The sequence below is a fragment of the Monodelphis domestica genome, chromosome 2 (assembly GCF_027887165.1).
Source record: "Monodelphis domestica isolate mMonDom1 chromosome 2, mMonDom1.pri, whole genome shotgun sequence".
NCBI classification, from domain to species: Eukaryota; Metazoa; Chordata; class Mammalia; order Didelphimorphia; family Didelphidae; genus Monodelphis; species Monodelphis domestica.
Genome location: NC_077228.1, coordinates 105,487,398 through 105,504,960, shown reverse-complemented (window position 1 = coordinate 105,504,960; position 17,563 = coordinate 105,487,398). Strand labels below are relative to the sequence as shown.

Here is a 17,563-nt window from a genome sequence, read left to right as displayed (position 1 = left end):
ATTTTTGAAAAGCATGAAATTCATGGAGATGTTAATTTAGGGAGATTGGTTTTCTTGCATGTAACTTTAAAAGTTTCTATATTTGATTATTGTATAACTCATGGGTGCCCCATGTGTCTTACCAAGAATTTCAGTGAGAATCTTGGAAAGTTTACATAAATGTTAGCTCCTTATTTCTACTTGACTTTTTTTTTTCTTATGAACTTGTATTTAATGGTCTTTTATCTTCCCTATTATGAAGCTTTTGCTTGTCTAAAAGTAATGGCATCACAAAGCAGGTTCTGCCAAGAACACTAACTCCCTTAACCTACCTAGGAATCCACCTAATAACCAATTCATCAGCAGTAGAGCTTTACAGTTAGCAATGGACAACTTAAAACTGAGTGACAGCTCTGTCCTCACACTTGATTACCAAGAATGATAAAATTTGCTCTGATTTTTTTTTTTAGGATAATATGCTCTAGATATTTATATTTATTTATAGAAGATTACTGTTTAGTCAGTCTCTCCCAAAGCTTATTGACTTTGTGTAGGGAGACTCAATCAACAGTTTTGGTTCCTGATATCCATATTCTGACAAGCTCTAAACATAGTTCTCTCCTTATCATAGAATTTTTATATGATCTAGCCTTCTGGCTTGATGACACATGCTCAGCTTCTAGGGGCATTGAAACAATGGCTGATCCTTTGAGCTTTAGTATTCTGAGCTGGAGTGGGCTAATTTGATCTGGTGTCTGTTTACACTGAGTATATCAATTTGAGTAGAGGGAGTCATTGGGGGGACTGGCACAGTAGGTAATTATGTTGTCTATATTGTCTGAGGATGTTCAAACTAGTCTTAAGTGAAATCTCACATGCTGAATAATAGTGAGATCTACTGCATAGTCTATACTTTCTAGTTTGGTTAAAAAGTGGGAGACATAGCCTCTTTAAAATACACACAAATATTTAACCCATGAATGAGAGACACTTGGGAAAGGCATTTAAAGATTGCTATAGATAATCAAATGATTCAAATGATCAGCATTATGGGAATATGGAGATAGAATCTTCTCTAGAAAATTACTTGTGGAATTCTACCTGCTCCCTTTTCGTGTTTTCATTTAGGTAACCCCTGTTTTATAGAGATATAGTGCTACACTTGATTAAGATATTGTGCATGTTCTTTAACATTCTTTTTGGAATGGGTAGACCATTTCACAGCTCTACCAGCAGACCATTACTGTTTGTTTTCTCACATCCCCTCCAATATTTGTCATTTCCTTTTTTTGTCAAGAGTTTGATCCTATGGTTTTCTTTGCAACTTGTGAGCCAATTGACATAATCCTAGCCACTTTGTGTTCTTACTCAGACTTCATTCATTGAGTAGTGTCAGTATTGTCAGAAAAGCTTTTTTTGTGTGTTTTGAGTTTTAAGCCTAGCCTTACTTGTAATTATTTCTATGTTTGGGAACACTTTCGTTTTTAATGTTTTTGTTTTTTAAAAATTCTGTTAGTGGTAACAAAAAGAATATTCAAAAGTCAATTTATAGGATATTAGCTATATAGCAGTAAATGAAAATGGGAGGTGTGCTCCCCCTCCAGCCCTTTTTTGGATGTTGGGACTGTTTACAGCATTTGATTTCTGGAAATTGGTACTTTAAATGACATCTTTTTAATTGCTGCCTTTTTTCATTTAGGCCTGGCAACCACCATTTGCGTGTGATGTTGATAAACTTCATTTTACCCCTCGAATCCAGAGACTGAATGAATTGGAGGTAATGTCAGGAATATTATTCTTTTAAGATTTATAATCTTTCTGGTCTTTTAGGTTAAATGTGACAACTTTCTGAAAACAGTATTATGGCATGATAGCAATAGTTTCAGTCTTGTGCACTAAACCAGATATTATAAAATCAGCTACTCCAAAGGAGGAAGTACAGAGTTACTGCTAAGGCAGGCCTTATCTGAACAATGTGGGCTTTGCCTGTTAACCTCTGTTAGGAACCCACTACTCACCGTCTATCCCCCCATCTCCCCTCATAAAGGAGCAGACCAAGGCTGGTTTAGTGATTGCTGAAATCTTCTGCCATTACTACTCCACAACTTTTCTTGCCTTCTTTGAAGTTAACACTCACTAACCATTTAGAAGAACTGCCCTATTTTCTTATTGATTCTCACCCTTGTTCTCCTCTAAGTGTCCATTCCTCAACTGTGCTCTTGAGAATTTATCGGTTCAGACCTTTTTCTCTTATATCTCTTCTGTCAGTCATTTGGAAGTCATCTAATAACATTGGGTTCCTCTGCCAATGACTGTCTTTCTCTGGTTCTCTTTGCTCTTCATTTTTTACTTTCAGTAAAAAGTTTTACTTTTACCTACTTTACTCAGTAACCATTTAATCAAAGTTTTCTACTCATTCTGAATTATTGAAGCAGTTCTTTGTTGACTCAGATTATTTTCCTTCCTTTATCATTTCATGTAAATCTCCCAAGGTTTCATTTATTTTTTTAAATTAACACAATTTTTATTTTCCTTTCAACTTTCTCTCTTTGTTTCCTTTCCACCCCCTCTGATACAATTTTTCCTTGTCCAAAATGTATGTCTTAGAAAAATTCTGTTGTTGAATCCCTATGGGTAAGAGTTTTAATCATCATTACATTGGTCAGAGTCCTGTTTTTCAGCCTTTCCAGTTTGATCTAATAGTATATCAGTTCTGCAATTTCTTCTACTTATTGTACTCTCAGTCCATATAAGTCTTCCAGGTTTTTCTGAAAGTTTCTTAATTTCTTACAGCACAGTTGTGCTCTATTACATTTATATACCAAAATTTCTTTGGCCATTCCACAATGGATGACAGCCTTTTAGTATCCAGGTCTTTGCCACTACCAAAAGAACTGCAATGAATATTTTTCTACCTTTTAAACTTTTTCTTCTCTTTGGTCTCCTTATTAAGGTCTTAGTATTGGTATCAATGAGTTAAAGGAAATGCATAGACATAGTTCCATATTGCTTTGCCAGAATGGATAGATCAGTTTACAAATCCACTAGCAGTGCTTGTTTTCCTGTAACCCCTTCTGTGACATGTCATTTTTCTTTTTTTTTTTGTTGACTTTTCCAATCTGTGATAGATTTGAGCTGGAATCTCAAGTTGAGTTGTTTAAATTTCCCTACTGATTTGGAGTCTTCATATGGACTCAAATACCTACTAGTTGTGTGACCCCTGGTCAAGTTATTTAACCCTATTTACCTCAGTTTTCTCAGCTGTCAAATGAGCACAATGTGGAATTTAATACCTTGTTTACTTTCTTCCTCCCCTTCCCACTTCTAATTCTTATACCAAGGAACTTTTAACATCTCTACTTAGATGTTCCTTCAAACCTCCCTAACATTACAGTTCCTTAACTTCTCGAAATTCTATTGACCCATTCATTCTTTAGCCACTAGATTTCACCTTGACTTATAAATGTTTCATTCTCTAATTGATATTCTGACACTCTTAACCTGTTTTTCATCACTCTGCCTCAGTGTCTTCTCAAACCATTACCCTTGCTCTTAACTTCACATTCCTGTCCCTCCAGCTTCAACACTGACAATTAACCATTTCAGCCTTTTCCTTTTCTGCTCTTGAATCATTAGTCTCCTGATCTTTTCATCACTCTTTATTTTTCCAAACCTCAGCTGTAGATAACTTCCATTCTTTCCTGCCTGGGTTCCTGAATAAGACTGAGAGAAGCCTCTTATCTATTTTGATGGGTCACATGACAAATTCATGCCATTCAATCTCTGTTGGACCCTCACTGAAACCAGAGTGTCTTTTTATTCTTTAATTGATCCCTAACCTTCTCATGGAAGCTATTCTAAACTCTTTTCCCCCTTGTCAAGCTTCTTACATCTTTGTGTCCTCTCTTGCTGAGGGGGTCCTTATTTACATCTTCTTTACTGAGGAAATACTTCTTTACTGAGGTTGGTTTTCTTTCCTCTCTAGACAACTTGATGTCACTTCTTACACTTAAATATTCTCCCACTATCTGAAAGAAGTGACCTCCTCGCCTTTCCATCCTTTCTCTCCAATTTGTTTTTTCCTTCCTTCCCATATTCAGATATACCCATCTCTCAAACCTTAAAAACCTTCACTTTTGAAAAAGCTATGGTAATCCTTTTTCTCATTCACTCATAATTCAACTGAAATTGCTCTCTCCAAAGTTAACAATGACTTATTATTCCTAAACTTGATACCCATTTCTTAGTTTTAATCCTTCTTAATATCAGCTGAGTGACACTTATTGGACCATGTCCTTTTAGACATTTTTTCCCGTTTTTTCCTAACTATCTGACTGCTCCTTCTCAGTCTTCTTTGCTGGCTTTATATTGCAGTCTCTCTGGGTATTCCTTAAAGTTCTACTCAAGTTTTCTTGCTACATACTGGGAATTTTTAACTTGTGTGAGTGTCTGCATCTGTGTCTTTGTTTACACACTTTTGTATTGCTTCATATAATATTTTTAAGTGTATAAAACCAGCTAATTGAAATAAGAGTTGTCAAAATATAACACCAGTTCATGGGCCATAGGTTAAGAATTTCTTGTTCTACTCTTTCTTGGTAATCTCATCAGCTCTCATGAATTCAGCTGGTCATCTCTGTAGATGGCTCTCAGATCTCTATATCCAGCTTTAGTCTCTCTGAGCTTCAGTCCTATAGCATCAATTGGCTATTGAGATTTCAAACTGTATATCTTCAGGGATAACTTTCAATTCAACATCTCCAAAACTCAATTCATTATCTTCCCCTTTTCTAAACCACTAACTTTTTGTCTTATCTCCCTGATTCATATCTATGATATGCTCAACTCTGAACAGTCATCCAGTCAGTTGCCAAATCTTGCTGTTTCTACCTTGACAACCTGTCATATCCTATTCCCTCTCTTCATTCCTAGTTGAGATCTTCTATTAAGTATCAACCTCCTGATTGGCCTCCCTACCTCAAGTCTCTTCCCTAGTCTGTTTCATCCCACATACTGCTGCCAGAGTAATGTAATTTTCCTTAAATACAGATATGGCTATATATGACCATATGTAGGATGTTGTTTCTATATATATATTTCATTTCATAATATTTTAATATATTTCTATATATTGACTTTGGTGATTTTTATAAATCAAATTAAGTTATGTTGTGTTATGTTAATTCTGTTTTCTAGGCTCAAACTCGGGTAAAACTGAATTTTCTGGACCAGATTGCAAAGTTTTGGGAGCTCCAAGGATGTACTTTAAAAATTCCACATGTTGAAAGGAAAATATTGGATTTATTTCAGCTTAACAGGGTAAGAGGATTTTTTTGAATGTTTTAAAAATTAATCATGGAATAATATCTATTTTTAGTTTGAGGTACATTCAGTCCATTGGCAAATTGTGTTTCCCATGAGTCTTCACTTAAATTTAAGGAAAAAACTGTTTTGTTGCAAATAAACTAATTTCAAAACAGGGTGTCTTGGGCATTAGATCAGGACCTGCTAGTACATTTAGATAGTTTATTTGATAGATACAGAATGACAGTTTGGAGAGGAGGAAGGGACCTTGAGGTTATTTGTCCATCTCTTACATAGAAGTATCCACACTCTTTAACATCTAATAAGTAGTCATCCAGCTCTTACTGAACATTTCCATGAATAGGGAACCAATTACTTTTTGAAGTACCCAGTTTGTACTTTTGTTATAGCCCTTAAGTGCTAAGAAATTTTTCCTAGTACCAACCCTAAATTTGTCTTTTTGTGACTTCTCACAACTCCTTGGTTCTCTCCTTAGGGACAAGATCTTCAGTACTGATACAGCTCCTCCTACATATACTCAATTATTTTTCTTGTTTTACCAGTTCCAAAATGGGAAGAGGATATATGTAACATATGTGCTCTTTGTTAACAAGGATCTATTAATTCTTTGTTTTTGAAAGTCTGGCATAGCATCATGCCTCTCAGTCTCTTACAATATTACTGAATCAGTAATGCAGCTTGTGAAACCTCTTCTATTTGTCCCCTTAGGACCTCACTGACAATTCTTTTTTTCTTTCACCTCTTTAGTAAAGAGGAGTAACTTGAGGCAAGAGGGGAATGGTTGCAAAGTCATAACCCAGAAACAACTTGGGGATTTTATTCAATCTTTAAAAAAAAAAAAACAAACCCTTTCTGTGTAGTGACAACTCTTAGAAGGGCAAAGGCTAGGCAAACAGGTTAAGTGACTTGTCTAGTCACATAATTAGGAAGTGTTTAAGGCCAGAGTTGAACCCAGGTTCTGGGGCTCCATGCATTGGGGCTTGAAGACTTTTTTTCCCATATCTGTTGTTAGTAATGGTTACCTGTTCGGAGAGTCCTAACTCTGCTTTCCCAAGATTCTCTAGGCCTGTGGATGTTACTTCTTATCCTTTAGTTTACACAGGATAGTTGTTAGGCTTTCTCAAAATAATTTTGCTGGCCACAAAAGGGAAGGAAGCATATATATAGCATACCTTGAAGTATAGAGCATGGGAATCTTACCCACGATAAGCCCCAGTTCAGCTATAAACAGGTCACATGCCTTACTGTCCTCACTAGCTCCAATCTAGCTTGTGACTGGGGAGAAAATTTGGATGACACTACAGTCCTACTCTTTTCTTTGTTCCCTCCAGTGGCAAGTTTGATCTACTTGAAACTACTTTGGTGCAATTAAGTAAATATTTCATCCTTGTTGAAACACCCACTTTTAGACCAGTTTAGATTAATACAAAGACACCTTCTTTGAAAGCCTCTGTTTTAGTCTTATGCTTATACATTCATTATAGTAGTAAGGAAAGGAAAGTTCATTTTCCATATGATGGGAAAACTAAAGAAATTTAAGATCTTTATTCTGACATGAAAATTATTTTTAGAAATTGTCTAATACCAGATGACCAATAAAATTTATTTTTATGACCTGACACTTGAATGCTGAATATAATTTTCTATTTTATTTAATAGTTAGTTGCAGAAGAAGGTGGATTTGATGTTGTTTGCAAGGAGAGAAAATGGACCAAAATTGCCACCAAGATGGGATTTGCTCCTGGCAAAGCTGTAGGCTCACACATCCGAGCACATTATGAGCGAATCCTTTACCCTTACAATCTATTCCAGTCTGGAGCTAGTCTGCTGGTGAGTATTGGTTGGTAGCTGAAACTTGTTTTTTGTAACTACTGTTTGCTTTTCTTTTAAAGAAGGAGGAATAAGAGTGGGACTAGGGAGAAGGCCTTGAATCATTTTTCAAAGATCCTATTCAGAATGTCAGTATTTTAAATTTTCAGCAGTGAACTTCTTTGGTTAAGTATAGCATAATACATGATCTTTTCTTCTTTAGATTGTAAGTTGAAATTTGTTAATAACTAAGAGAAGCTTCTTTCATCAAATGACTTGTTGAATAAATGTGCCAGTTTTGTCTTATAACTGCTTTTGAATGAAGTCTTGTGGTTTTTAATCAAATCTGTTTTACTTTTGTGTTCCTGGTGATTGTACAACTGAAGAAATATCTTCCCTCTCATTCTCTTATTGGATGGGATCTTCATTGAGATTTTTAGGGGAGTAGGATCTTAATAATTTGAGTATATTTTTTCTAGACATGCTTATTTTAAGATGGGAAAAGCTTTAGGTCTATTGACATTTGTCATGTTCTCCATTATCTTAGCCTGATCAAGAGAACAGATTTTAGTTCTAGGCCAGCATTGGTGAACCTTTTAGAGATTGCATGCCCAAATGGCACCTTCAAGCTGCCTGTTAGGGCCCCCTCTTACCTCAGAGAAAGGGAGGAAGTGCTCCTTTGTCTGCTGGACAGAGGGGCAGGGCAGGCAAAAAATGTCAGGCTCAATGGAGAGGAATGGAGCAGCCCCCTCTGGCACACTGGGGCACTTGTGCCATGTCTTTGCCATCATGGTCCAAGGCTTTAAAAAACAAGCAACGTTTAAAATATGTCTGACATGAGAAGGAATGTGGAAATTCTGTTCAGAAGTACTGTGCTCTATGATTATTCATAGTTATTTGAATAATATAAGAATGTGTTAATTTGTTAATAAATCAATCATGAAGAAGGTAAGAAAGGTGATTTTATAGGATCATAAGTATTTACAGTGTTTAATGTCTTTAAGTCTTTCAGGTTCTCAGTTTTGTATGCTGTATCAAACAACAAAGCCTGATCCAATTAATAAAGTAATCTCATTTTCAGAAACTGGAATGTAAATGAGTAATAAACTCTTGATAGGTCTAAAAGTTCCAGACATGATATGCCAATTGAATGAAATGGCAGAATTCTGTTTTAAGTCTTTCATTCTTTATGGCATTTTCCCAGGATGAACCAATGAATCCACACTTATTAAAACTATAGATTTTTCAAGAGTTGCCTCTTCCTTGTACCCTATTCAGAATTGCATTTATTGTTTGAGGAATGTCTCTGGCTCAGGTAATATAAGATCAAAGCTCAGTGCATCATCAGTCAGGTAGCCAGTGCTTGGAGAGATGTGAACCTGGCCTATGGCAATGGGCCTAGTCATTGTGGAAAGAAACAACAAGAGCAGGAGACACACTTGGGCTGCTTGTGACCTGGATTTTTGTGGCCCCACTTTTTGTTAAGTGTAACTTTCCAAGCTCTCTCTTGCAATAGGCACCTGACATATGTTCCAAACTGATGTGTTTAGTGGATCATGGCGTTCTGGAAAAGGTACGTTTCCTTTTTGTTGTTGTGCTGTTTTTGTTTTAAATCTGCCGTGCCTGAAAGCTATATTTTCTGCACTATTGTCATTATTACCCCCATCCTGATGTGCCAGATGTTCAGGCTTCATTGGCTTTCTTTTTTCTTATTTTTTTTTAAAATGTGATTTTACTTGCCTTTCATTGTGTATGTGTTGTAGTGCTTTGTGTTTTTTTCTTTTTGCTTTGGCCCATAATACTTTAGGGGCCCCATCTCCTACTCCAGCCAGCAGTGCTTCACAAATAGGTCCTGTGTTGGTCTCCAGTTTTTTGTTTTCCTTGCTTTCTAAACTGGGGACTAGGGCCTTGGTGGCTTAGCTTTTGGGGAGGACACTGACTGGATTTTTATGGATATGTGATTTTAAGTTCTGCTTTTTCTGGGCCAGAACAGCAAAATACTTCAGGATATAAGTGAGCTGCTTTTTAGCCAACCCCCTTAACATTTGATTGGGCTTTGAAATGGTGTTAAGAGATGAAGGGAGTTAGGTAGTTTTTTGTTTTTTTTTTTACACGTCCTTGCTCTCTTTCCAGTAGGGAACTGACTCTGGACTGCTGTCATTTAGCTTCCATCTAGTAGCTGAAAATTAGGTTTACTTTGCTGCTGAGTGAAGCCTCTGGGGCCTTTTGCCCTTCCAGAGCTTCATTGATCTAGGTTATAGCTTCTTTTGCCATGATTAATTCCAAAATTGTCTAAGTCATTCTAAACATGGGCATTAAAAGAAATTTCAGAGGCCTAGAACAGTTATCCTATTCTGAAGATGGTTTAATGTGTCTAGCATCCTATAAAATCTATAAAATTTTGTAGCACCAACTCTTGCATGTTTTTTTTCATTCATTTCCCTGCCCCAAAAGGAGTAGTGCTGGCTCAGGGAAATGGAATTATTTAAATTTGTATTTGATCTTACTCAGTCTTAATCTCAAGCAATTGAGTTTTGGGCTTTAAATTTGTATTGCTAAAGCATTCTTAAGGGATATTACAATGAGTGGAGTATTTTTCAGATGAGTGTATTAGTTTGATAAAAGATGAGTAAAACAACTTTTTAAAATATGTCTGATGGAGTTGTTTCCATAGTAGGAGAACTGCTGGGCTAATAATGCTGGGTTAAGAACTGGGCAGGTTTGGGAGCTGAGGAAGTAATTGGGAAAGTAGTGTGTATGAGGGTTGTTTCACTATAGACTTGTTCTCTAATTATCTTCTAAGAGTCTCCTTTGTTAAAAGAGACTCTTTCCTTTGGAGAATCTATTTACCTTTTAAGGTTATAAAGTGATAATATCATCCTTGTACCTTTTCTCTTATGCAATCAAAATTATACCTTGTATTTGATGGTATCAGATATGACAAAGATAAACATGCTATATTTTGAAGTGATATAATTACCTGGTAGACTTTAGGTTTTTTTCTCCTGCCTCATATATGAACAATATCTTTTGCTCTAGCACAAAAGCAGGTTCCAAGTAAAATTCTTGTTCCAATTCTTGTCAAGGGATCCAGACAATCTTTTCAAATTTAAGTGAAGATCTAGGTCCAGGTGACTGTAATAATACCATGTGGGATCAATTTTTTAAATCACTCCTAACCTGACATCTTGTCCCAGAGCTGGTTTTCCAAAGTAATGGGTAATTTTAAAAAAGTGACTCTTTTCCTTTCCTCTTATTAAAATCAGTTTTACAACCTTAATTGTTACTGTTTTAAAACTTATAGCAAAGGATAGAGAAGTTCCTTTGGAGAATCAAAAGCAGTATTTGGACCCCAGTTTTTATTGACTATATGATGAGCTGTTCTTTCCTAGAATTCTAATACCACTGATTAAAGAACCTTAAGTTTCTTTTAGATTAGAGTCTATATATGTTATCTACATATAGTGGATAGTTAACCCAGTAAGGTTTTGGAAGTAATTTTACCTAGGCTATAGCAGAGATATATAGAGATAGTTTGAATTATTTATTTGATTTTCTCGGAACTGAAGATTCTTATTAGGAAGCTCAGAGACTTAGAATTTCAGTTTTATAGTGCTATGTATGCTTCCGCCCCCCCTCTTCCCATATGCACTAGAATATTTTTTTTCTAAAAGTTTTATCCATAGCTTTTGTTTAAGGAACTAATTTTAATAGTATAGCTATATGATAACAGGTTATTCATATCTTATAAGATCTCGAAAGGTTCTTCATATATATTTTTGTTCAAGTGTCACTTAACCCTCATACAGATATACAGATAGTACATATCTAGCTGATTCTTGTCAACACATTAAATATTCCTGTTCTAATACAGGTCTCATGAAGATAGATCAGTGACTACCTAGTTAAAAGTCTTAAGCTTATCTGTTGAATTTTGTTCTCAACAATGATAACTTTTGGAGTTAGGTGGGGCTTTTACTGATCAGTAGGAAATATCTTTGGGTGCCTGTCATCTTTCCTTTCACAAGTTTTAAAAATTATCTTTAAATTAAAAAGTAGTTTACAGGAATAATAATGATTTCATTTTCAGGAGGCAAGGACATAATCTGAGCAAGATTTAAAGATACCATTGACAGTTCACTGCTTATTAAAATGATTAATCTTTGTTTTGCCTTTGATTTTTACCACTTTATAGTAATGTTAATATATAGTTCCTTCTGTAACATAGAATTCTTTCTATCATAGCTTCTTTCGTGCTTATTAGAGTAAGGATCTTATGGACCTCTTTTGAAATCAGGAAGGACAATGTGTCATTTCATGCCTAAAGATTGTTTTTGTTATTAAAATATAGCAAGCAATCCTAGTTTCTCTTGTCTTAAATTTCCAAATACTTAAATGAATGTCCTTACAGCTTCATTCTGAAACAACTACTTTCAGGTCTTAACAATTCAATTAATGGTTGATATAGAATTGGGTAATAACCTTTGACTGATAATATCATCAGTCAAGTGAATTAAAACAACTTTCAATCTTACCCCTTAAATCATTATACTCATATGTTAGGTATATTTGACTGGAGATTTAACATTATGCAATTTAAGTTTGTGTAATATCAAATAGCCATTGTTGTTTGTATACATTCTGTGTTCTTCACCAAGAGATTTGAAGCATACCGTAACAGAATCATAAATGGGCCTGCTTTGTGTTTAAAAGAGGAGAGAAATCTTACCAATCCAATTGTGTTGTTTTCAGTGTCTGCAGAAGCCAAATCTAACCACTGACACAAAAGACAAGGAATACAAACCCCATGATATTCCTCAGAGACAGTCAGTTCAACCTGTGGAAACCTGTCCCCCAGCACGGCGTGCAAAGCGCATGAGAGCAGAGGTGAGTGAGGAGATGCCTTAGAAGTTTTATCAGTTGAATTTTTGAGCACTAGTTCTGCATGTGACTCTTACATGTGTACTTTCTGTACTTTTGGAAGCCTGGTAAGTTCATGGAGTGAATATTGCATGTCACTCTTTGGGAGAAGTATAGTTTTTGAGATTATCCCTTGACAAGGCTTTAGTGTCTGGTTAAAAAAGTTAGGGCCCTAGGAAAAACTAGTAAAAAGTTATATGAGGATTAAAGTTAGGAGATGAAGGGATGGAGAAAGTCATATTAAAAATTACTTAGCAGAACTAGGAATGAAGTGAAAGCGTATTTTTTTTTTCCGGAGGTGTCCCAAGTTTGCTATTTTGTACCTTTTGAGATAGAAAATGGGGAGATTATGGGGAGATTATAGAATGAACTGATCTTTGTGAAACAGATTGGGAAGTAGAGGAACCATTAGACTATTGTGCTAAATGAGAGGGAGGAGGACTGGGGGAAATAGTATTTTTATTTTAAAGAACTTTATAGAAAAATATAGCTTTAATTTGTATTATCTTAAGATTCTTATAGGAAAGAAGAACATTTTATTATAAAATTGGGATATGCAAGACTTTAAATTACTCTCTGGCTAAGTCTCTGGACTCAAGAGAATGTATTGATGAGAAAGATTGGCTCATGGAATGTAAAAGGAAGGCTCAAATTTCAATAATAATTCCCCCCTTGGAATCAATACTGTGTGAGAGTGGTAAAGGCTAGGCAATAGGTGTAAAGTGACTTGCCCAGGGTCACCCAGCTGGAAAGTATCTGAGGCTAGATTTGAACCCAGGACCTCACATCTTAAGGCCTGGCTCTCAATCCACTGAGCTGCCCCCTCAGTAACTGTTTCTGAAACACTTATTGGCTGTTGGGAAAAAGATTCCAGCCCCAGTTTTTTAAGGTGGAAATGGATATGTGTAGAATTGTTATAATCAGATTATTGAAGATTGAGACTACTTTTTGTTTTAGAATTTAGACTACATTTACCTTAACAAAAGAAACCATCTCAGATCCTGGAACAGAACAGGGAAAACCCAAATATTTCAATTCTGTAGACATAACTAAAGTTAGCCCATCACTTAAGCCTTTTTATCTATTCTTGCCATAAAATTGAATTTTAGACACTGTTAGAAAGATATATTTTATGGCTTTGTAGATTACTAGGATACTTATACTGTATTACATAGTGATGATTGTAAGCCACAGGAAAAAGTTATTTTGCTGTAATACATATATATATATATATATATATATATATATATATATATATATATATATATATATATATATATATATATATATACATGGGAAATTCTTAGAGTCCATAAAGATTAGGCCATGGGCTATGGAAAAGAAATGAGAATTTGGGGAGTTTGATCCTTTTGGATAGAAATTTTTTTCTCTTTAAACACCTTTAGTTTTCCCCTTCTAGTCACCCTCTTCCAACAGGAAGGCCCTGAAGGATAAGTGATTTACCCAAAGAGATACTTAAAAAAGCACAGCCATCCCACAATTACAAAGGAAAAAATAATTTTCTGTTACCAAATGATTCTTGCTGGAAGATGACCTTTTTGTTGGGGTGTGGTTTTGGCCCCACTCCATAGGGATCCCTATCACCAGAGGGGGCTCAGTGGAATTGAATATGGTATATATTGCTGGACCCTTTAGGGAGCTCAAGACTCAATCATTACTGGGTCCCAATCCTCTCTGTGTCTGTTTAGGACAAGTTCTCTGTTCCTTGATTTCTTCCATTAAAAAAGAGTGAGAGAAAGCACTTGCTTGCTATAGTTTTGAAAGCTAACCTGGTTTCACTGTTGACCTCACCCCCTTTGATATCCCTCTGAAGTCTGTTTCCGGTTTCCCTTTCCATACATACCACAACCCCATACTATTCCCCTTGACCCCTCAATGCTCTCCTCCCCATCTATTAGCTTGGTCTAGATTCTGAAGGCCCTCCTAGAATCTTTTTCTGTCATGGAATTCACTCTCTATGGGAAATACTTACCTATGTCATCTATAGAGCCCTAAAGAACAAAATCATCAGTAATGTAGGTTCATTAGTAGTTTGAGGGAAAGTGTTACTACTAGCAATGAATACAAAATTGGAAGGGAAATAATTTCTTTCCAGCTGACAGTGAACATATACCATCTGGGTCCTTGACTGATGGTAGCAAAATGAAGGGAAAGGAAGAAGGTGTCAGTGAGAATTTGGGGGATAAGACATAAGGAAAAGAAGTTGAGGCCATTTATACAGGAGCAGTTCTCAGAATTGAGTTCTGATTTTTCTCTTCTGTGCTTTTCATTCTTCTTTCTAAATAGATTCTTTCTATATAGATTCCCCAAATGAGCTAAAGGTCAATATTTCCTTAAGAGTGTTGATAGACTTCTGGAAAGAAAATGCTGAATTACATCTTTATTGTAATTAAGTACCCCATTTGTTAACTTCCACTTAATAATGTTTGAATGTACCAATTTAATGAAACATTAATGTGTTACTTTTTAAAGGCCACTAATATTAAAACAGAACCAGGGGAGGCTCCAGAAGTCAGAACTCATAATCTGAGACGTCGAATGGGGTGTCCGGTCCCAAAGTGTGAAAATGGTAAGAATTAATGAGAGAATGAAGAAGGAAAAATAACCTTAAGATAATTATATTAAATATTTAGTTCCCAAATGTAGTTTAGTTGTAATCTTAAAATTCAATTCAGTAATTGTTTCAGTATTTATTGAAATTACAACTTGAATAATATTTGGCTAATGATTCATTTTTGTTGGTATAGGCAAACAACATTTTTCTCTATAATCAGTTAATGTTTTGGGTGGTATTCTGTTTCTTAGCTTATCTACAGAAACTGATTTCACCTTCTATCACTTCATCTCTTGAGACATTTCATTGCCACTTTTGTGGGAGAATGGGACTGGGGAATGAATAAAACATTTTTATCGGGGGAAGGTTTGGGTATGGAAAGTAAACCCAAAAGTTAGGTTTTAAAATTATTCTTTGGAATTCATTGGGTAATATTTGCTCTCCCTCCTTTGATCTAGATGAGAGAGAGACCTTGAGTTACTTTGCTTTAGAGGAAATATATAGGCTTTGGGACTATTTTGAAGGAAATACTTTGTAAGTCAGGCATTCTTCTTAAGGTTCATTTCACATACACAAATGATACTGTTAAAAGTATAGATAGAAGTACAAATTTCACTGTGAATATTCTAATCAAATTGTCATACTTTATTGGTTGTTAACTTAAAATACCCAGTTAACTCTCTTCCTTCCCTCCTCCCATTAGAGAAGGCATCATCTGGCAATGTATATATATAAATAAATTCAATACAATACAAATAATATACAGTGATCTCTCACCTATGGTGGGAGTTATGTTCCAGAGACTCCTGTGATAGGTGAAAATCTGTTAAGTAGTGGCATTATATTTATTTTATAATTTATATATACATATATACATTATATTTAAAGCTTTATCAACCCTCCCCACTCTCCTATAAAACTTTTCCATGCTTTTTTTTAAGTTGGTGAAATAATAATTTTATTTTCTCAAGCCTCAATTTTAACTATTTCTTATTTATTTACTATTAACACATTTACTTATTTTTCTGCACAGATTTTTGAGATGTTTTAGTTAAACATATTAGACATTTCAGTGGATTCAGCTTTATCCCTGAAATTGCATCTTAAAAGTAATAAATATTTCTTAAGTAATGATGGTTTATGGGGATTTCTGTTACACACACACACACACACACACACACACACACACACACACATAATTTTATTTAATCAATTTAGAACATTATCCTTGGTTACAAGAATCATATTCTTTCCTTCCCTCCCCTCCCCCAAAATTGTCATACTTTAAAACCCTCAGTCTTTGGAAGTAAGAATTTAAGCCAATTCTTTTTTTTTTGTAGTTTTTTTTTTAAACCCTTACCTTCCATCTTGGAGTCAATACTGTGTATTGGCTCCAAGGCAGAAGAGTGGTAAGGGATATAGGCAATGGGGGTCAAGTGACTTGCCCAGGGCCACACAGCTAGGAAGTGGCTGAGGTCGGATTTGAACCTAGGACCTCCCATCTCTAGGCCTGGCTCTCAATCCACTGAGCTACCCAGCTGCCCCTAAGCCAATTCTTAAAAGAGGCAATCCAATCAATTCCCAAGGACTCATGATTGAAGCATGCACTTCCTAATGAGAACTGATAGACTCAATACTTATTGAAGTCTTTCCTTCCCCTTCGGCCCTCCCACCTTTTCTGAGAGAATTCTGAACAGAAAATAAAATTGAATTAAAAATGAAAAGATGTCTAGGTAAATAAATGATAGTAGAAGGCATTAAAAATGTGAAAAAATTTAATTAGGTGTTATCTGTTTGGTGGTTAAGTCATTCTTTGTGTATTGGGACTTAAATAAATCTCTTAAACATTGCAGAAATTTCCAGAGAAACTTGAACATCATTTTATTAAGAGTATATTTTGCAGTATTACAACCTATGGCATGACACTTTGTTTACTACTGGAAAATAACTAGTGTATATATTCAGTAGCATTTGTTATAGCTGAAACAAATAATTTGATGATGATGATGATGATGATGATGATGATAATGACCAGGTGTGGGAAAGTCTAATATAATAAGACCTACTTTCTTTTGGGTTACTTCCAACAGAAAAAGAGATTCGGGGCACAATAAAAAGAGATACTGTTGAGAAGAAAGAACATGTTGGAGAAATTGAGAAGGAGAAACCCAAGAGTCGTTCCAAGAAAAGCACAAATGCTGTGAGTCATCTTCCTTTTCATTACATATCCTAGCTTGATGATGAAGACATTTTCTTGCCTTTACCCAGATCAATATATAGCATTATTTCTAGGGAGAATTGTGGGATAGGGTGACAGGCTTAAGAAATCAAAAGATATTGTATTTAAGAATTCAAAAGATATTGTATTTAAGAATTCAAAAGATTGCACTAATCAAAAGGAGTCAAGTCTAAAGTCAGCAGTTATTTTGGGGGCTTGTAAATGTTCTATTTATTAATGGAATTAGATCAATCTGAGGATTGTGCTTTATGAGTCATTGCAGCACTGACTGCATTTCTGAGATAAGATGTGCTCATGTACATAGGCAATACAGAAAAGGCTATTTACACTGAGCAACTTCATTCAACAACTCTTATCAATTAGTTTTCTTGAATATGAGATATAAATTGATTTCCCCCACCATTGGCATAATTCCTGTCCCTTTTTCCTATAGTTAAAGATTACAAAAATTATTTAGCTAAAAGTATAGTTGAATAAGTCAAACTATGTTTCTGGCTGTATTTTCAAGTTATTTTTGGTCTATTGAATTTTCTTTGGGGAAGAGGAGGGATAGTTTGCCTACTTAAAATATAGAATAACAGGAAATATATGAAATCTTTATAGCTCTTTATGATAAAAGGCATTTTGTAGTTGTTAAATAAGAAATAGAAAGATTTGTTCACATTAAAAATTTTTCTTTCCTTCATTTGGAATTTATTGAAATGAAGCAAGTTGGA

At 35.1% G+C, this 17,563-nt stretch overlaps 1 protein-coding gene across 2 annotated transcripts in view; it reads left to right on the top strand.

Moving 5' to 3' along the window:
* Window positions 1-17,563, top strand: part of KDM5B (lysine demethylase 5B) — a 72,793-nt gene that overhangs the window by 22,858 nt on the left and 32,372 nt on the right. The window contains exons 2-8 of one of the 2 annotated variants that reach the window (XM_007481160.3): window positions 1,679-1,756; window positions 5,176-5,298; window positions 6,964-7,134; window positions 8,630-8,686; window positions 11,866-12,000; window positions 14,527-14,623; window positions 16,699-16,808. In XM_007481160.3, coding sequence (XP_007481222.1) covers window positions 1,679-1,756; window positions 5,176-5,298; window positions 6,964-7,134; window positions 8,630-8,686; window positions 11,866-12,000; window positions 14,527-14,623; window positions 16,699-16,808 — 771 coding nt within the window. The remainder of the gene's footprint in view (window positions 1-1,678; window positions 1,757-5,175; window positions 5,299-6,963; window positions 7,135-8,629; window positions 8,687-11,865; window positions 12,001-14,526; window positions 14,624-16,698; window positions 16,809-17,563) is intronic. The other variant, XM_001364144.4, reaches the window with a different exon arrangement.